The sequence below is a fragment of the Heteronotia binoei genome, chromosome 17 (assembly GCF_032191835.1).
Source record: "Heteronotia binoei isolate CCM8104 ecotype False Entrance Well chromosome 17, APGP_CSIRO_Hbin_v1, whole genome shotgun sequence".
Lineage (NCBI taxonomy): Eukaryota > Metazoa > Chordata > Lepidosauria > Squamata > Gekkonidae > Heteronotia > Heteronotia binoei.
The window spans coordinates 24,203,718-24,224,062 of record NC_083239.1 but is presented as its reverse complement, the minus strand read 5'-3'; the positions used below and the strand labels follow the sequence as shown (position 1 = coordinate 24,224,062).

Below are 20,345 nucleotides of genomic sequence, written 5' to 3'. Positions count from 1 at the left end.
TAGTATTAAAGAGAACAGTTTTAAAATGATGTATAGATGGTATATGACTCCTAAGAAATTGGCAAAGATGAATAATAAGATGCCAGACAGATGATGGAAATGTAAAAAACATGAAGGTTCTTTCTACCATATGTGGTGGACTTGTGAAAGAGCAAAAAAGTATTGGCAGATGATTCAACAAGAAATTTCTAGGATATTGGGATATAAATTTAAGAAAGTTGCAGAGACTTTTCTGTTGGGATTACAAATGGAAAAATTTCCAAAAGAAGATAGAGCTATAATTTGGTACTTGCTTTCAGCTGCTAGGACATTATATGTGCAGTTGTGGAAGCAAGAAAAAATACCAGAGAAATGGGATTGGATTGTAAAAGTTATGACATGGAGTGAAATGGACAAATTAACCAGAATTTTAAGAGACTATGATTTAGAAGTTTTTAAGATGGAGTGGAAAAAGTTCAGAAGATATGTAGAAAAAGAGTGGAAAATAAAAGGACATTGGACAGTTTTTGATAATATTAAGTATTAGAAGGAAGAATAATATTAATTTTTGGTTTTATTAGTTAAGGGTACCTTTAAACATTAGAACTTTAAGTAAATAACACGGGCGGGGGTCAAGTAACGGGGGGAGGGGTGGGTAGAAAGTAATATTTATTTATTTATTCGAGATTTATATCTCGCCCTTCCCACAAGTGGCTCAGGGCGGGATAGATAAAAGAAGTTATTAATGATGCATGAAATATAATTTGTTACCATATGTTACCAAATTAAAAAAATTGTTTTAACCAAGAAAATACCTGGAGACTTTGGGGGTAGATCCAGGAGAGGGCGGGGTTTGTGGAGGGGAGGAGCCTCGGCATGGTACAATGCCATAGAGTTCACCCTTCAAAGCAGCCATTTTCTCCAGGGGGCTGCTGCTTGAAAGGCACTTGGTGTAATTAGTAGACTGATCAAAGCCACCAAGTAATACACTGTTTTATAGTTTGCAAAAATATTTCACAAGGATTGTGTACAACACATAATAAACAATACAATATTGATAGAGGCCAGAGGTGCTAAGGCCTTTTAAAGTAACAGAAACCTCAAGGGGCCAAAAAAACCCCATCCCCAAATAAAAACATAAGAGAAGTCACACAGTGGCCAATATATATATCCCCAAATAAAAACATAAGAGAAGTCACACAGTGGCCAATATATATATATATATATATATATACACACACACACACACACACAGACTGTGGCTAATAGCCACTGATGGACCTCTGCTGCATATTTTTATCTAACCCCCTCTTGAAGTTGGCTATGCTTGTAGCCGCCACCACCTCCTGTGGCAGTGAATTCCAAATGAATAGATATAAGTCCAAACTTGGAAACAGTCCAACTGAAATTCACAAGGTGGATGCTCCTAAGGAACGTAGCTTCAACGCAGTCGCTTTCTTAAAAAGACGTCTCTCTAGATTTTGATGACGTTTCAATTCCTTCTTCAGTTTTAATGGCTCAATTATTTAGGAACCCTATTCTACATTCTCTAATCACAGCATTAAGCTTCTCATTTTCAGTGTGAGCATTGGGCTCTTTCATTAAGAAGCCTCCTTTGGCCACCATTTCTCCTACTCAATCCTTGTAATATATTTTTGCAAATTGTAAGATGGTGTACTACTTGGTGGCTTTGATCAGTCTACTATTTTCTCCAAGGGAGCTGATCTCAGCCAGCTCTAGATCAGTTGTAAACGTGGGAGATTTCCAGGCCCCACCTGGAGGCTGGCAACCCTACTTTTTGGAAGGTGCTGAGGAGGCACGGCTGCTTCTTGCTTTATTTAACCTGGACCAGATAACCAGTCTTGCATAGGGGTTAGAGGAGTGGTCTCCAGTGTGGGACCACTGATGTACTTCTTGAGCTTCAAGACAAGCCCTAAATGGGCTTGAAAGGACCAAAAACAGAGAGCTCTGGGATACTCTGTGACCAATGATTGTCAAGCAATGAGCTGAGCTCAGCCCATACAGGCACAATGGCATTTAAGAAGAGCCCTGCTAGGTCATACCAGTGATCCATCTAATCAAGCATCCCATCTCACACTGTGGACAACCAGTTCCTCTGGAGGGCCACCAGCAGGGCATAAAGACTGTGACTTTCCCCTGATGTTGCCTCCTGGCACTGGGATCCAGAGATTTACTGCTTCTGAATGTGGAGGTTCCCTTTAGTTACCATGGCTGGTAGCCACTGACACACATGTCCTCCATGAACTTGTGAACTTCAATGTACTGTGTGCTGCTGCTATTAAATCTCAAGAGCTCGTAGAACAGATACAATGATAAAGAATTCAAATATGGAGGGATTGAGTGTCTTGGGGAAATGTATTTGCATTCCTGCCTCCCAACCAAGGCTAGTAAAAAGAAGGGAAAGTGCATATTCCTCCAGCTGGAGGTGGCTTTACCCTGCTGGCCATTCTCCTCTAGAGCAAGAGAAGAAAGCAGGTCTGAACTTGGTCTTGTATTTCCAGTTCTTATCATTTTGTCCTCTTCTGCTCCTAGCTGAAGATTCAGATGGATGCCAAGATGGTCTTTGAAGGCTTCCAGGAGGGAGAGATTTCTTTCCAGCCAACCTACAAATACAAACCTGGCTCTAATGACTGGGATGACAGGTAAGCTGGGCAGGCTGGGGTGTCATGTGGTATCGCGGTTACTTTGTTTTTTTGAGTGTTCCCTTCTCCAGTTAAAAGGCAAAATGGGAGAACAAGGCACTGAGTCACTGCAGTGTTTTGCACAGGAAAAGAAGACTTAAAACAAGGGATGTCCAACCAAGTTCTTGCATCCAGTTGGAATCTTCATGTTTAAATGCAGCTCTGGAGAGGAAGCACCAAGTGAATTGATGGGGTGGGTTGAGGAGGGAAGCTGAGAAACAAAAGCACAAATGGTGCACATTGAAAGTGAAATCTTTTCCTGCTAGAGCTTCTTGCAGCTTCCTGCTGGTGGAAATGCCTTTGAGGCACAGCTGACTTACAGGATTTTCAAGGCAAGAGGTGGTTTGCCATTGCCTGCCTCTGTATAACCACCCTGGACTTCCCATCCAAGAGTTAACCAGAGTCCACTCTGCTTAGCTTCCAAGATTGGCTGAGATATGGCTAGTCTAGACTCCCTGAGACAGTTCAGAATCAGGATTGGAAATAGAAGATGTTATCCAGCAGCAGACCAAATTCACTGCTAGTGATGAAAAGTGCCATAAAGTCTCAGCTGACTTATGGTGACCCTGCAGGGAGTTTTCAAGGCAAGGGACTAAAAGAGATGGTTTACCATTGCCTGTCTGTGTAGTCTGTGCAGCCTACCTGAGATTTTCTTGGTGGTTTCCCATCTAAATACAAATCAGAGCTGACACTGCTTTGTTTTGTAGCTCTGACAGGATTGTGCTAGCCTGGGCCATCCAGGTTACTAGTAAAAATTTAAACCCAATGTAAATTTACACCTTGCTTGCTTTTGCCCAGGGAGATGAAATGGGAAAATGTCAGTTTGGTGTAGTGGTTAAGTGCACAGACTCTTATCTGGGAGAACCAGGTTTGATTCCCCACTCTTCCACTTGCACCTGCTAGCATGGCCTTGGGTCCGTCATAGCTCTGGCAGAGGTTGTCCTTGAAAGAGCAGCTGCTGTGAGAGCCCTCTTAGCCCCACCCACCTCACAGAGTGTCTGTTGTGGAGGAGGAAGGTAAAGGAGATTGTGAGCTGCTCTGAGACTCTTCGGAGTGGAGGGCGGAATATAAATCCAATATCTTCTTCTTCTCCTCTACTGCGACTAGCCCAGGGCTAATCACATATGTATTCAAATTAGCCAAGGTTAAGAGTGCCAAAAAATCCTAGCACAACAGTATTCATAGCTGCTCCCTTATGCCTCCAGAATCAGTTCTGCCACCATCCATCATGGTGATCTATGCTGTTAATATAGCTTTACTAGCCATCCCCAGAAAACGCCAATCAGAATCCAGCTGTGGCCACAACCAGGCAAGCTCTACCAACAGCCACTCATCTTACTAGCAGTATCTCCTCTAGCTGCAGTCACATGCAGGTCAGCAGCTGGCAGGTCTACAACCACAAGCCCTGCATACCTCCCCTGTCAGAGGCTTGAATTCCCTAGCAGCAGCCTCGAAACCAACCTTCCTTTTGCCAGGGAAGACTGCCAGGGCCACTCAAAACTGGCCAGATAGATGATATCCAGGGCTAATTACTTGGAATCTACATACAGTTTTAGATATATTTGTCCATGCCAGGAAAGGCTGAGATAGTTGGAAGTGACCTGGAGGTGGCATCTGGAGGTGGAAGCTGGAAATGACCTGGAGGTGGAAACATGTATCTTTCCAGAGGACCTTCCCAAAGAAGCCAAACCCACTTATATTTTTACATCAACAAGTACACAGGAAGTTGCTTTCTACTGGGTCAAACCATTGGCCTATCTAGGTCAGTCCTCTGACTGGAAGCGCCTCCCCAGGGTCTCTATTTGAAGTGTTTCCATCACTCGCTACATCATTTTTTTAATTGGAGATTCCAGCAATTGAACCTGGGACCTTCTGCATGCCAGGCAGATGCTCTCCCACAGTGCCACAGCCCCAGGGCCAGCCTAGACTGTCCGGCACCCTATGCAAGGCTAACTTCTGGTGCCCCACCCCCCACACTGATAACATCATCGAGTCACATGGGGGGTGCCCAATTCTGCGCCCCCAGAAGGCTGGCGCCCTAGGTAATTGCCTAGTTTGCCTAGTGGCAGGGCAGGCCCCGCACAGCCCTCCCCTCCCCTAAGTACGAATATTCTTGCTCTTTTAGCATTGAGCTGTGGGCAATCCGTACCAATGAGCCATGTGATCAGTCTCCCCCTTAGTGGCAAAAGACACAGTGTGGGGTTCAGTTCATCTCTGACTTGTGCAGTTTTGTGCTTTAGTCTCCACCGGCGCTAGTCTGGATCCCTTCTCCTAGTTCTATATCAGGAGGGTCTGGGGCAGTGTTACCACCTCCCTGAGAGGCAGACAGGCCTCTGAATGCTTTTCCGTCACACTGCCTTTTCCCCTGCAGGCCAGTAATAAGGATGGGAGGGCTTCAAGAGCCTAAAGAGAGGGAGGCTTTCTTTTGTTGAACAGCAAAATGCCTGCTTATGTTAGGGAGGAGGCTCTACACTCTCCATTTCCCTAGCAGTGAGAAGCGTTGTGTCCCAGCCTGGTGTGACAGGATCCTCTGGAGAGCGAAGACCGTCTCTCAGCTGAGCTACCAAAGCCACATGGCCATGAAGAACAGTGACCACAAGCCTGTCAGTGCGGTCTTCGACGTTGGGGTAGGCACCCAGGGTTGACTCTAGGCTTTGGGGGACCCTAGGCAGAGTGCACCCGGGGGGGCCATATGACCAAGACCAGGCCCCTCTTCTTACCCATCCATCCATCCATGTGCCTTCACTTCCTTGTGCATTGTTCTCCAGCCCACTGGCAAGATCTGCCACTATCTGCAGTGACAGCTGCCCACACTGCTTGCACATCCTTTCCCTGGTGGTGCTGTGCTGTGAGTGCACTTAGGAACACCATTGCCATGGCCACCAGGAATGCCAGTGATTTGTGCACCATCTACCTGCTCTCCTTCTTCTGCAGCTCTGGGCAACCTACACACCTGGAGGCAGTAGGCACAGGTGACAAAGTGCTCATGAGTAGGCAGTGGAAGGGTGTGAGTGCAGGCATCCAAGGAGACACATGAGCAGGGAGGCTGGCGGCAGTGGGCCCCCCCAGAAGCCATGAGTCCCGGCAGCAGCCCTGCTTCAGGGTGTGCTGACGCCAGCCCTGTGTCTCAAGGCTGAACTGAGCTATGGAGAAGGGAGCTTTGGAGGAGCACCTTGATTCATCCCACCCTGCTTCTGACTCTGAAGTGGGCCAGATGTGGATGCCCAAGGAAGTGGTCTGCCCCTATACGGGGGCTTTCCTTTCTGCCTCTGTGCATCAGATGCAAAAGCAATGGGTTGAAATTAAATCAAATTAGTTTCTGGCTAAACATTAGGAAGAATTTTCTGACAGAGTGGTTCCTCAGTGGAACAGGCTTCCTTGGGAGGTGATGGGCTCTCTTTCTTTAGAGGTTTTTAAGCAGAGGCTAGATGCCCATCTGACAGCAATGCTGATTCTGTAAATTAGGCAGATAATGAGAGGGAGGGCAGGAAGGGTTGCATCAGTGCTTAGTTCTTGTGACCTTTTCTTACACTCCCATGGAAATGCTGATTGCCACTTTGGGGTCAGTCAGCAATTTTTGTCCAGACCAGTTTGGCAAGAGATCCTGGAAGCTTTTGCCATCTGGGCATGGAGCAGAGGTCACCGGGGGTGTGGGGGGAGGTATTTGTGAATTTCCTGCATTGTGTTAGGGTGTTGGACTAAATGATCTTGGGGGTACCTTCCAACTCTATGATTCTTCTATCAGGGCCTGGCCCTAAAAGGCTGGGCTCTCCTTTTCAATAACATTCTTTGCTGCCCATCAAATGCCTAATTTCTCAGGCCAGGAGAGCCAGGCTTCTGTGCGCAGCCTCTTGTATAACCAGGATAACTTGGAAGATGACCTATTTATATTCCAGGTTGTTTAGTATGTGGCTCTCCTTGGGACAGATGTGGGAATTGTTCAGTCTTCTCTACAACCTAGTGGTTGGGTGCTTAATTCTACATGGCAGTCTCTGCAGATGTCTTTCAATCATACAGAAGGCCCCCTGATGAAGCCAGATGTATTTTCCAGGTAAAGGTGGTGGATGAGAAGTGCTATCGCAAAGCCTTTGAGGAAATTGCACGTTCCTTGGATAAGAGGGAGAACGCCAGCATCCCATCAGTGACTCTGTCCAAAAGAGAGGTAGGATGTGCTGCCTTGTCCAGGGAGATACACTCCACTTTCTGAAGATTCTGACCATATTAAGAACCTGGAGAGAGAATCTCAAAGGGTTCTGCTTAGCCTCTCTTGCCCTGCTTCTGGGGTGGTCTATTTCCTTCCATGGAGGAATCTAGGCAAGGTTTGTACAGCTCTGAGCTATACATCAGAGTATTGGCAGGCATAGGGTTACCACCTCAGGTTGAAAATTCATGGAGATCTGGGGGTGGAGCCTGGGGGAGGTGGGGTTTAGGGAGGGGAGAGATCTCAGAAGGGTATATTGGCATAGAGTCCACCCTCCAAAGCAGCCATTTTCTCCAGGAGACCTCATCACTGTAGTCTGGAGATCGGTTGTAATTCCAGGAGGTCTAGAGATTGGCAACCATGCGCAGGAGGCTTTGGGCTAGGTATTTGATCTTTTGGCTTATTTGTGACTTTGTGTGAGAGCCAGTTTAGTGTAGCGGTTAAGTGTGTGGACTATCTGGGAGAACCAGGTTTGATTCCCCACTCCTCCACTTGCACCTTCTGAAATGGCCTTGGGTCAGCCATAGCTCTGGCAGCTGCTGTGAGAGCCCTCTCAGCCCCACCCACCTCACAGGGTGTCTGTTGTGGGGGAGGAAGATAAAGGAGATTGTGAGCCGCTCTGAGTGGAGGGCGGAATATAAATCCAATGTCTTCTTCTTCTTCTCCCTCTTGGAAGGTCAATGACTGAGCAAGAGGACAAAACGGGAGCCACCAAGAGCTCTGGGCAAAGTAGGGCTGCCAACTATGGGCTGGGAAATATGATTTGGAGGGGTACCCTGGTGAAGAGTTTGGGGAGGGGAGGTACCTCAGCAAGGAATAATGCCATGGAGTTCACTCTCCAAAGCAGCCATGTTCTTCGGGGGAACTGATCTTGTTTGTCCAGAATTCAACTGTAATACCAGGAGATCTCCGCTTGCCACTGGAGGCTGGCAGCCCTGGGGGCAAAGGCAAGAGCAGCCTGTGACTAGGCCTCAGATTCAGCACAGTTCCTGAACCTTTCTGATGCCCACTTTCTGAACCCCACTCCCCACCTACCTTGTCCATTGAATAGTAGGAGCAGCTGCATAACAATCCCTGGATTAGGACAGCCAGCCAGCTACCAGGAGCTTTGTCATGCCCCCAGCAGCCCTCGTTAACCCCTGGAGAGGCCCACGCCACCCTTTCTCCACTTCTTATGTGATTTTGGGCAGTGGGGGCTTGCTGGTCTTTCGACTGGGATGGGGAGGGCTGGATCTCTAGCCAGCCCAAGCAGGCCTCGCCCACCCGTGGCTCTCCTTTCTTGTGTTGGGTTGCTTTTGGTTGGTGGAGGGGGGCATATGCTAATGAGTTATGCTAATGAGCTCCACCACCTATTTTTCTACAAAACGACCCCTGCCTATGACCATTCTTGCTGTGTGTTATCCCTGTCGCCCTTCAGTTCATTTTCAAGGATGTGAAGTACCTACAGCTTCAAGTGGAGTTTTTCACCATCTGTAATGGCCCAGTTGCCTGCCAGTTTGAGTTTATTAACAAACTGAATGAAGACACCTATTGCAAGCCATGGCTGATCGCAAAACCAAGAGAGGGCTTCCTGTTGCCAGGTGACTTTTTTTTTAACTTTTCAAAAGTTTACTGAGAAAGTTCAAAAGGATATAGAAAGAAAGATAAGGCCAATAAGCAGTCAACAAAAAGGCAGTCAATACACAAATATCATGTCAAGCAGCAGTAAGAAATTGAATTAAAAGAGATCATACACTTATAAAACCATAAAGCTTTGCATACATGGAAACCCATTAAGAAAACATATTAACTCAAGAGGAGACCCTGGGCGAAATAATATTATGAGCATGTTTTCCAGAAAAAAGAAAAACATTGTTCCTGCCCAAGCGCTTGGCTCAGTCACCAGAGCGCTCTTTTAGGATGGTGGTCAATGCACAGACACTTTCAGAGCTTGTATAGGTTTTATTGAAATAAAACTTGTATAGGTTGTATTGAAATCCCAAAGTAATCAACAGGTAATCTACACTGGATGTGGCTATTGGAGTCCTGTATAGAAGCTGCTCAGAGGGTCATTGCGTGATTCAGCCAGCTGATTAACAAAACTTACAAGGGATTTGGGGCATGATTCAGCCAGCTGATTAACAAACCTTACAAGGGACAAGAATGGAGGGTATACATGACCATTTGCATGCATGTAGTTTGGGGTATGTAAGCCTCCCCTGGTTTGGAGGCCCTCCTCCTACTTCAGAGTTATCAGAAAGCAGGGGTGAGGGGAGGAAATATCTGCAGGGCACTCCAAAATACCCTATGGAGACTGGTCCTCGAAGCGTATAATAGGTAATCTATCCCTTGGGATCTGGGGTGGGGGGCTGTTTTTTCAGGTAGAGGCACCAGATTTTCAGAATAGCATTTAGTGCCTCTCCTCAAAAATTGCAACCAACTTTCAAAAATATTGGACCAGGCAGAAAGGAAATATTGCTGCTGGCTCCACCCCCAAAGTCTGCTGGTTCTGCCCCCAAAGTCCCCAGATATTTCCTGAGTCAGATCTGGGAACCCTAGTTCAAAATTTACAATAATTTAAATGACAAGAGCAATCCAAGCAAACCAAACAAATAGTAAGAATCTCTGTTCTCTTCCCACTCCCCCCAAAAAACTTAGACTGGAATAACCTGCATCTTTTTTTTCCTCTGAAGGTTCTGAGGTAGTGATCAAGTTGGAATTATTTGTGAATAAATCAACAGCAACAGCCTTGAACTCTGGAGAGGACAAGCTGGAGGACATCTTGGTGCTCCACCTGGTTAGGGGAAAGGATTATTTCCTGTCTGTATCGGGGAACTACTTGCCCAGCTGTTTCGGGTGCCCTATCCAGACCCTCTGCTACATGAAGGAGCCCATCCGTGAGATGTTGCCAGAGGCCATCAGGGAGCTGGTGGGTTCCTACTGTTGATCAGTTGATGGGGAGGGGGGTATTACACAAGATGGAGGAGCATCCATTCATCTAGGATGTTGTGTTGCATGGAGTTATGCCCATTTAAAGCAGTGCTCCCTTTTAGACCTTGATGCCGTTGTTGACAGACGATGCTTTTCGGGATGAGAAGCCCTTGGACATCCCCAAGGAGTTGTGGATGATGGTGGACCACCTCTACCGCAATGCTTGTCAACAGGTTAGGATGCCTTTGGGCCTGGATTTTAGCATTCCTTTTTCAACAGGACTAGTAGTTGGCTGCCCTGACCTGGATGGCCCATGCTAGCTGGATTTCTGTCAGGCTCTGGTTAGTACTTGGAAGGTAGATCACCAAGGAAGACTAAGGGTGCTACACATAGGCAGACAATGGTAAACCAGCTCTGTTCTTATCTCTTGCCTTGAAAGCCCTATGGGGTTGCCAAAAGTCAGCTATGACTTGGTTGCACTTTTCACCATGAATAGTTAGCTGCAATCGCTAGCATCAGGATGAATTGGGCAGTGTCGGAAGATGTATTGGTGTTTTCAACCCTTTTGCTTGCTCTGTGCCCGGGATCCTCCTGTGCAGGACAGCCCAGCTAATTTGAAATGTTATGCAGAGAGGTTTGTGCCAAGAGGGAATGTTTCTGGATGCAAACATAGGAGGTATTGCTTGCACCAGAGATGGAGAAGTGAGACAAGCTGTTTTATCTCCTCATCCCTCCCTATGATGTAGCTGCTTATATATCCTTTCTTGCAGGAAGACCTGTTTCAACAGCCAGGTTTGAGGGCAGAGTTTGAACTGATCCGTGACTGGTTGGAAACAGGGACCCTGGATGTTCTTGGTATCCTTTGAAAGGTTTCTTCTGCTTCCCTAGTGTCGAATACTTTTAATCATTTGTGTATTTTAATATACTGTAAATTGCCTGGATGCTGCACTGCAACAGAAAGGTGTATATAATTTTGTAAAATGCCTCTCTTCATTTGGTTACGTGTTTATGTGCTGCCAAGTCATTTCTGACTTCCAGCAGCCCTATGAATTAATTACCTCCAAAATATCCTATCATTAACAGTCTTGTAAACCTGAGGCCATGGCTTCCTTTATTGGGCCAATCCATCTTTCTCTACTGTCCAACTTTTGTCAGCATTACTGTACAGTAGCCTCAATTTAGTCATTTTAGTTTCAAGGGAGAATTCAGGCTTGATTTTATCTAGAACTCACTTATTTGTCTTTTTGGAAATCCACAGAATCCATAAAACTCTCCTTCAACACTATAAATACACAGTTGTTATAGGGGTTTTAAAGAGCAATCTGGCCTTTCTGTTCAGTCCCAGCTATCTCTAAGCAAAATGAACTGTTGTCCCCAAAAGTCTTGTTAGCAACTTAAAATGTAGAAAAATACATTTTCCAGAAATTTTGAAGCTGTATAAAAACTGGAGATTAGGGGGAAATTTAAATACATGCAATAGTTGTTTTCTTAGAAACCCTAACTATATTGATCAAGATGAAGGAGTGAGCATTAACTTACAAAAGTTCATATCCTGCTCCAAAGTTTTTTAGTCTTTAAGGTGCTCCTGGACTCTTGCTCATTTCTACTTTCTGTACTGAGTTAAGAATATTAAATACATCACTCATAATTTCATAAGCATATAAAATTACCCTAGTTATGCTACAATTATGTTCAAACAAAACATACTTAATACTAGAGAGAGCTCAGGGAGGGAAGATAATATGGTACAGGTACAGCCCGATCTCATCAGATCGTAGAAGCTAAACAGAGTCAGTACTTGGGAGGTCACCAAGGAAGGCTGTGCAGAGAAAGGCCACAGCAAACCACATCTGCTTCTCATTTGTGTTAAACGCCCCTTGCTGGGGTTGCCATAAGTTGGTTGCAACTTGCCAGTACATACATATGGATACAGAGAGAGCTTGGTGAACTGCTGCACCTTGTGCTATCCAAGGGTCTTGCCATCTGGGAACTCGGGAAGAGATAAATATTAAAGAGAGAAGCCATAAAGATGGTAGTAAACGAAAGATTGAGATAAAACAGTCACATGGAGGAGGATATACCCTTCTTCCAACTCAAGAGGCTCTTCCTCGAGTGGAAGAGTCACTTTTGAAGAAGGCTTCAAACTTGAGCTAAAAGGAAAAGTGAGGAATAATTCTGTGAATAAATAAACTGTGCTCAGTGAAGTGGTGGGATAGGGGTAGAATCCACCCCAGTATTATGTCTCTCTCTCGGCTTGGCTTCGCGAACGAAGATTTAAGAAGGGTGCAATAGTCCACGTTTGCTGCAGGCTCGCTGGTGGCTGACAAGACCAATGTGGGACAGGCAGGTCCGGCCACAGCGGCTGCAGGGAAAAGTCTGATTTAGGGTTGGTCCTGTAGCAGTGCGATTCTTCCTCGATCTCCTTTTGTCCTCAAGACCAGCTATGCGTGCGTTCTCAAAGGAAGAGACAGCCTGGTGGATGGTGTGCCTCCATGCTTTGCGATCTGAGGCTAGGTCAGACCACTGGTGATGGTTGATGTGACAGGTGCTAAGGGATTTCTTCAAGGAGTCCTTGTACCTCTTCTTTGGTGCCCCTCTATTTCGATGACCGGTGGAGAGTTCGCCATACAGGGCAATCTTGGGAAGGCGGTGGTTTTCCATCCTAGAAATATGCCCTGCCCAGCGCAGCTGTGTCTTCAACAGCAGTGCCTCAATGCTGGTAACCTCCGCCCGCTTGAGGACTTCAGTGTTGGTCACAAAGTCACTCCAGTGGATGTTGAGGATGGTGCGAAGGCAGCGCTGATGAAAGCGCTCAAGGAGTCGCAGGTGATGACGGTATAAAACCCACGATTCGGAGCCGTAGATGAGGGTTGTCATCACAACCGCTTTGTAAACATTGATCTTTGTGCCTTTTTTCAGATGCTTGTTGCTCCACACTCTTTTGTGCAGTCGGCCAAATGCACGGTTTGCCTTTGCCAGCCTGTTGTCAATCTCCTTGTCGATCTTGGCATCTGAGGAGATGATGCACCCCAGGTAGCTGAACTGCTGGACTGTCTTCAGAACTGATTCACCCACAGTGATGCAGGGGGGGTGATAATCTTCCTGGGGTGCAGGCTGGTGGAGAACTTCTGTCTTCTTCAGACTAACTTCTAGGCCGAATAGCTTGGCAGCCTCTGCAAAGCAGGACGTCATGTGCTGCAGAGCTGATACCGAGTGGGAGACGAGTGCAGCATCATCAGCAAACAGTAGCTCTCGGATGAGTTTTTCCATTGTCTTGGAGTGTGCCTTTAGTCGCCTCAGGTTGAACAGGCTGCCATCGGTGCGATAGCGGATGTATACACCATCGTCATCATCTAGATCTACTGCGGCTCTTTGAAGCATCATGCTAAAGAAGATCGTAAAGAGAGTTGGCGCGAGAACGCAGCCTTGCTTTACACCTGTGCCTATTGGGAAGGGCTCCGAGAGGTCGTTGCAGTGTCTGACTTGGCCTCGCTGGTCTTCGTGTAGCTGGATGATCATGCTGAGGAACCTTGGGGGACATCCTAAACGTTCCAAGATTTGCCACAGGCCTTTCCTGCTAACGGTATCGAAAGCTTTGGTAAGGTCGACAAAAGTCACATACAGAGCCTTGTTCTGTTCCCTGCATTTCTCTTGGAGCTGCCTGAGAACAAATACCATGTCGGTGGTGCTCCTGTTAGCTCTGAAGCCGCACTGGCTCTCTGGGAGGAGTTCTTCTGCAATGGTGGGCACCAGTCTGTTCAGGAGTATTCTGGCAAGGATTTTGCCTGCGATGGAGAGCAGGGTTATCCTCCGGTAGTTGGAGCAGTCTGACTTTTCCCCTTTGTTCTTGTATAGGGTGATGATGATTGCATCGCGAAAGTCCTGTGGTAATTTGCCTTGTTCCCAGCAGGTGACAAGTACTTTGTGAAGTGAGCTATGTAGTACTGTGCCCCCATGCTTCCAGATCTCTGGTGGAATTCCATCAACTCCCGCTGCCTTGCCACTTTTCAGTTGCTTGATGGCTTTAACAGTCTCTTCTAGGGTGGGGATCTCATCCAACTCTGTTTTCACCGGTTGAAGTGGGGTGAGGTGGATTGCTGAATCTTGAACTACGCGGTTGGCACTGAAGAGAACCTGAAAATACTCCGACCACCGGTTCAGTATGGATGCCTTGTCTGTGAGGAGCACTTGGCCGTCTGCACTATGCAAGGGACTCTGAGCCTGATATGATGGACCATATACTGCCTTCAGGGCTTCGTAGAACCCTCTTAAATCACCAGTGTCTGCACACAGCTGGGTTCTCTCTGCAAGCTTGGTCCACCACTCGTTCTGAATGTCTCGAAGCTTGCGCTGGAGGTTGCTACATGCAGCGCAAAAGGTTGCTTTTTTCCCAGGACAGGAGGGCTGAGCAAGATGTGCTTGGTAGGCAGATCTCTTTTTTGCCAGTAATTCTTGGATCTCTTGATTGTTCTCATCAAACCAGTCCTTGTTCTTCCTTGTGAAGAACCCGAGGACTTCTTCAGAGATCTGCAGGACGGTAGTTTTTAGGTGTTCCCAGAGTGCTTCTGGAGAAGGGTCTGTGGGGCAACTGGGGTCCTCAATTCTTGACTGGAGTTTTGCCTGGAAGGCAGCTTTAACTTCGGCTGACTGGAGGCTGCCAACCTGAAACTTCCTCCGAGGGATACCTCCTCTCCTGGGTGTGGGTTTAAAGTGAAGACAGAGATTGCAGCGTACAAGACGATGATCCGTATGACATTCTGCGCTGGGCATTACTCGGGTGTGTAAGACATCTCGAAGGTCTCTCTGGCGCACCAGAATGTAGTCGATAAGGTGCCAATGCTTGGACCGTGGGTGCATCCAGGTTGTCTTCAGACTGTTCTTCTGCTGGAAGATAGTGTTGGTGATGGTGAGCTGGTGCTCCATGCAGAATTCTAGTAGGAGGCGCCCGTTGTCATTGCAGTTGCCAATGCCGTGTTTGCCAAGTACTCCTTTCCAGGCTTCCGAGTCTTTACCTACTCTGGCATTGAAGTCACCAAGGATGATCACCTTGTCCTCTGTAGGGGTCTTCCGTACGAGGTTGCGTAGATCAGCATAGAACTTGTTCTTTTCTGCAGGATCTGCTTGAAGGGTTGGGGCATACACACTGAAGAGTGTTGCATGCTGCTTGTTTTGAAGTGGGAGGCGCATGGACATGATGCGATCTGAGTGACCTGTTGGCAGGTTTTCGAGTTTGGAGGCAATGGAGTTCCTGACCATGAAGCCAACGCCAGAAAGGCGGCTCTCAGCCTTTGACTTACCCGACCAGTAGAGGGTATAGCCAGCACCGTGTTCTTGAAGACTACCTTCCTCAGGGAAACGGACCTCACTGAGAGCTGCTATGTCGATATTCAACCTGAGAAGTTCGTGGGCAACTAGAGCAGAGCGTCGTTCAGGGCGACCACTGCCTACTGTGTCAAGCATGGTTCTGATGTTCCAACATGCAAGCTTTAGTCTTTGCACACTTTGTGAGGCAGGTGCATGCCTTTTCTTTGTTGTTATTTTTCGACCGCAAGTAAGGATGCCCGTTGACCGCGGCTAGCCAACTGGGGTGGGGGAGACGAGCTTTGTTTAGGCCACCTTTTCTAGGCCCCTCTCCGTGTGGAGCAAGCAGTGCTGTCCCTAGATAAGGCTGCTTGGTCGTTCAGGGTGCTGCCGAAAAATGCTTTCGTCTCCGGGTTAGCATCAGGCGACCAATACCCTGAACCGCCTACATGCAGGATCGGGACTGCGGCTTCCAGTGGCACCTTCCACCTGCCGTTTCGCCCCTTGCCCATCGCTGCAGGACTTGATGCGTTGTGTATTGTGTGTGTGGATATGCCCTTCAGGCCTGCGCAGAGGAATTTTTTAGGTGAAGCGCAGTGTGCGCGGTACTGGCTCCACCCTTTCACCTGGGGGTCATCTGCCATGGCCCAGTAAGCCGGGACGCCGGCAGCGAGTCCTCCAGGTGGTAGGTGTTACATTAACGAGCTCTATCTGCCCGGGTTTGATGTTAGAGTTTTCCTTCTCTTAGGCTGGCTAGGTTGGTGGGCCCAGCCTGCCCATCCGGTTATACCGCCGGACATTCGGTCGCACCATGACGTAGCAAACTCTGTGAAAACGGGGGGGACCAGCGAGAAGGTGTTGCTACGGATGCAGGAGAGGCCATTGCAGTGACCATCTGCCAGGCATAGCCAGACAGTGACCACGCGGCGTTCACTACACCGGGAGAGGAGAGGCTATGTATTGCGCATGCACTTTCCCTGGGGGGGGGGTAGGATTCCCAGAGGGAGCCCACCCCCCACCCCCCCAGTATTATGTAGTGAGTTATGAAAATGTGGTATTTGTTGCCAGAGGATGTAGTGATGGCCAGAGGAATAAACAGCTTTAAAAGGGGAAGGCCTCAGTCTCTGTGCTTTGTTGTTGGTCCTTTGGAGGAACTGATTGGCCACTGTATGAGACTGGACACTGGACTAGATGGACTATTGATCTGATCCAGCAGGGCTCTTCTTATGTTCTTATTGTGGACTATCTAAATACTGACATCTTCAATAGTGTATTAAATAATGAATAGATCTTTGAAAATAGGTAGTATATGTCTACAGTATGTCACTGATTCCAAAAGAGAATTTTTTTCCCAGTGGTCTCCTAAATTTCCATTTTTTCCCTCTCTCTCTCTCTGTAGGGGGGAGGTAAAAGATACCTGTGTGTTCTGATTGGCAGGGTGGAGGAGGGCTTCATAACATATAGGACAAATATTTCCTCCCTGCCCATTCTTATGGCCAGCCATCATTCATTACTGCTTTCCCACACTCTATTCTGGACGAGAGAAAAAAACATCCTCACTTGGAGGGAGAGAGGATCTGCTTTTGGCATCTCTAGTTAAAAGGATCAGGCAGTAGGCAGCATTCTCTCTAAGCTAAGTTAGTGTGAGCTAGTTCAGTTATTTAGCCTCTGGCTCATTCGTTTTTGTCATAGCTCAGGAAAAACAGCCCCAGAGCAAACTAATTGATGCAGGAGCTCACAACTTTAATGCCAGAAGCTCACAAAGTAGAATTTTTGCACACAAGACTCCACAGCTTAGAGGGAGTATTGGCAGTAGGTGATGCGAAAGACCTCCAGCTGAGACTTTACAGAGCTGTTGCCAATCTGAGTAGACAATACTGGCCTTGGTGGACCAAGGGTCTGATTCAGTATAAGGTAGTTTTATGCGATCACTTGGCTGCATGACGCCCTTCCCTGGACCCTTCTGCTATGCACAAGTGTGTGTGATTAGCATTAGTTACAGTTGGAGCTAGGAGTCCCATCTTGGCTGTTGTTTCTTTAATCTACCCTTTCCAGCGCCAGTTGGCAGCAACCACTCTGTGGCTGAAGCGCTGCTGCTCTTCTTAGAGAGCCTTCCTGAGCCAGTCATCTGCTACAAGCTGTACAGAAGCAGCCTGGAATGTGCCAACAGCTACAAGATGAGCAGTCAGGTCAGGCAGGCACCGGGAGAGGAACAGCGCTGAGTGGCAAGACACGTCACTTGCGTGCATCTGGAAACTGATGTGCGTGCAACACTAAAGTGCTCCCAAATCTCCCACAGGTTATTTCTCTGCTGCCCAAGTGCCATCAAAATGTATTCCGTTACCTGATAGCGTTTCTGCGGGAGCTTCTGAAACACTCTGGGAAGAATAATTTGGATGTGAATATTCTTGGTAAGGAGAACAGAACGAGGGACGAAGACACCCTTTTTGGTACATCATCTTTACCAGTGTTGTTGTGGGGGAAGGGGAGAGACAGGAAGAACTCATGCATCTGTATGCCTTACATGTTATCCTACACCTTTATCCAAGGAGCTCACGTGGTCCTCTCAGTTTGATTCACACTATGAGGTAGGTAAGGCTACTGGCCAGCACTGTGTCTTATCTCTGACTTAGCCCCCCTCCCATCGGGTAAGCCCTGAGGGCCCTTGCTCAGAGAGGGATCCAGTAGAGAACCCTGAAGCAGCGGCTAGCTGACAGGCCCCAATCAGGTAGTAGCTCTCTCTGATGATAGAGACTGGAGAGATGGACAGCCCAACAGCAACCTGTAGGGGTGAAAGCCAGCAGCTGGCAAGGACCAAGGTCAGAAAAAGACGAAGGAGGGAGATCTGGACCTGATACCTTTAAAGCCCAGGAGGGACAGCAAAGGACAGGCAGCCCTAAGAGTGGTACCCATCTGTCTTTTATCACTCCCAGGAAGAAGCGGGGGCAAATCATGATTGGGGCCAAGGGTGGTATATAAAGGAGGCTTCCATGCCAGGCCTGGGGGAGAGAGAGAAGCTGTGCTCACTTAGGGGAAAGAAGAGGGCCAGGGTGCCAGAACCCCCTCTCCTTCCCATTCTGAGCCTGGTGGGGAACCTGGTTCAGACCCATCCAGGATGCCAGATGGTTGGGTGAACCAGTATAGCAAAAGAGAAGCCTCAGAATTGCAAGAGTGATATCATGATGATTGATTTTAAAGCCTTGAAAACTTATTGTGTGGCTTGAGCAAGGAAACAGTGAACTATAATAATTCTGGAGCACTTAAAAAATCAGGACACCATGTGCCAACCTCCCTGGCTTTTTGCTTTAGTCTGACGGGTGGGGTGGAAGAAGGGGCCTGGATGCTCATTGTGTTGGTTAAAGCATTAATGCATATTCTTGGCTTTCCTGTGCAGCTAGCATCTTTGGAGGCCTGTTGCTGCGCCTGCCCCCAGGCCACACCAAACCAGGCACAGTTGAGAAGCAGAAGGCTCAGCAATTTATCCAGCAGTTTCTCTGCCAGGAAGAGGGCACAATGTGAAGGTCATGGACATGCCAAGTTATAGATTGCTGCAATGATAACACTGCATACATTCCAGATATTAGATTTGATAGAACATTAATATCTCTTCATGCAAATACAAGCATGTATTCTGGCATACAAGTCCAGTATGACATACTACTTGCACAGCTGCTTGCAGGCTCAAGTAATAAAGCAGTTTTGTTTGTGTATTGCTGCCTCCTCGGTTAACTGATTGTAAATCAGTGAATTTTGTAATGATATTAAAGGAACAGGTTTTTTTAAAAAAAGTATGCACTTAAGAGATTTTTGTGCTCTTTCTGTCAACTCCACAGTCAATGAGGCCCTTTCTTCACTTCTTGTGGTATCACCCTTGTATACCCTCAATGGAGCAGCAGCAGTGTTGGAGTTGAGGAAAATAGTTTCAGGAGGGTAGCTATGTTGGTGTGCAATAGAAGAGCTCAATTCAAGTCCAATAGTACCTTAAAGAGCAACAAGCGAAAGAACCCAGGCAAGTCCGGTTTTGTCAGATCTTGGAAGCTAAGCTGGATCAACTCTGGCAAGTACTAGGATGGGAGGCCTCTTTGGAATACTGAAGCAGGGAGGCAGGGGCAGGCTTTATTTAGCCACCTCTCTGAATATCCTCCAAGCCCCCAGTAGGGATCAGTCACCAGATGTGACCATGATGTTTAGGCACACACACAATACCAAACCTCTCCCCACAAAACAGATTCCCAGGCTTTGCCAGGTGCAAGCTGCTCCCCTTCCACCCTCAAGACCTTTATTGCTGGATGGATATCTGGGAAGCTAACAGATCTCAGAAGCTAAGCAGGGTCAGCCCTGGCTAGTATTTGGATGGGAGACCACCAAGGAATAACAAGGCTTGACATAAAGGCAGGTATTGGCAAATCACCTCTTAACATCTCTTGCCTTGAAAAAATGCCATAAGTCAGCTGTGACAAGATGGCATTTTCTACCACCAATAGGGAGAGCATCTCCCTTGCTGCTTGTTTTCCTACTGCTTCTTTGCCCCATACTTCCACTGAGTGGCACGTAAGCCACAGATTACAGACCAAGAACTAAATGCCACACAGCTTGAAAGCAGGGCAGAAGTGACATAATATAGGGGTCCCCAACCCCCGGGGCTGCGGCCCACTACCGGGCCGCAGCCTGTTAGCAACTGGGCCACCACTCCCTGTCCTCCGCCCCCCTGCTGCCACCCCCCACTCTGTACCCCGCGCATGAGGCACCATGGCCCGCCACCTCCCCTTCCCAGTGCTGCGCTGTGCTCCGCCCCCCCTCCCCCGCGAGCAGAGGAGCCAGGAGGCTGGGTGACAGCTCTACCCACTTTGGCAGGACCCCGGCTGATTCAGTTGTTTGAAGAGCAGGCCAGAGGAGGAAGAGTTTCGCCCCCTCCCTCCCTTCCAGAAGTGAGGGGGGAGAGAAGCCTCCTTCAGCACTAACTTAGAATCAGCCCGGTTCCTGCCGAAGCCGTAGAGCCGAGCCTCATCGCCCCTCTGATTGCGCATGCGAGGGGTGGGGTGGGGGTTGATTTTCAGCATAGCATCCAGTGCCTCTCCCCAAAATACCCCCCAAGTTTCAAAACGATTGGACCAAGGGGTCCAATTCTATGAGCCCCAAAGGAAGGTGCCCCTATCCTTCATTATTTCCTATGGAAGGAAGGCATTGAAAAGGTGTGCCGTCCCTTTAAATATGATGGCCAGAACTCCCTTTGGAGTTCAATTATGCTTGTC

At 47.7% G+C, this 20,345-nt stretch overlaps 1 protein-coding gene across 1 annotated transcript in view; it reads left to right on the top strand.

Annotated features, from left to right (window-relative positions):
- INPP5B (inositol polyphosphate-5-phosphatase B) overlaps positions 1-18,827 on the top strand; it is a 32,900-nt gene extending 14,073 nt beyond the window's left edge. Inside the window, exons 12-21 of the mRNA XM_060258266.1 lie at positions 2,533-2,642; positions 5,173-5,308; positions 6,733-6,843; positions 8,300-8,462; positions 9,555-9,790; positions 9,915-10,025; positions 10,563-10,647; positions 17,149-17,282; positions 17,393-17,504; positions 18,488-18,827. Of these exons, the coding sequence (XP_060114249.1) occupies positions 2,533-2,642; positions 5,173-5,308; positions 6,733-6,843; positions 8,300-8,462; positions 9,555-9,790; positions 9,915-10,025; positions 10,563-10,647; positions 17,149-17,282; positions 17,393-17,504; positions 18,488-18,612 (1,323 nt within the window). The 3' untranslated portion in view covers positions 18,613-18,827. The remainder of the gene's footprint in view (positions 1-2,532; positions 2,643-5,172; positions 5,309-6,732; positions 6,844-8,299; positions 8,463-9,554; positions 9,791-9,914; positions 10,026-10,562; positions 10,648-17,148; positions 17,283-17,392; positions 17,505-18,487) is intronic.
- The last annotated feature ends 1,518 nt before the right edge of the window (positions 18,828-20,345 follow it).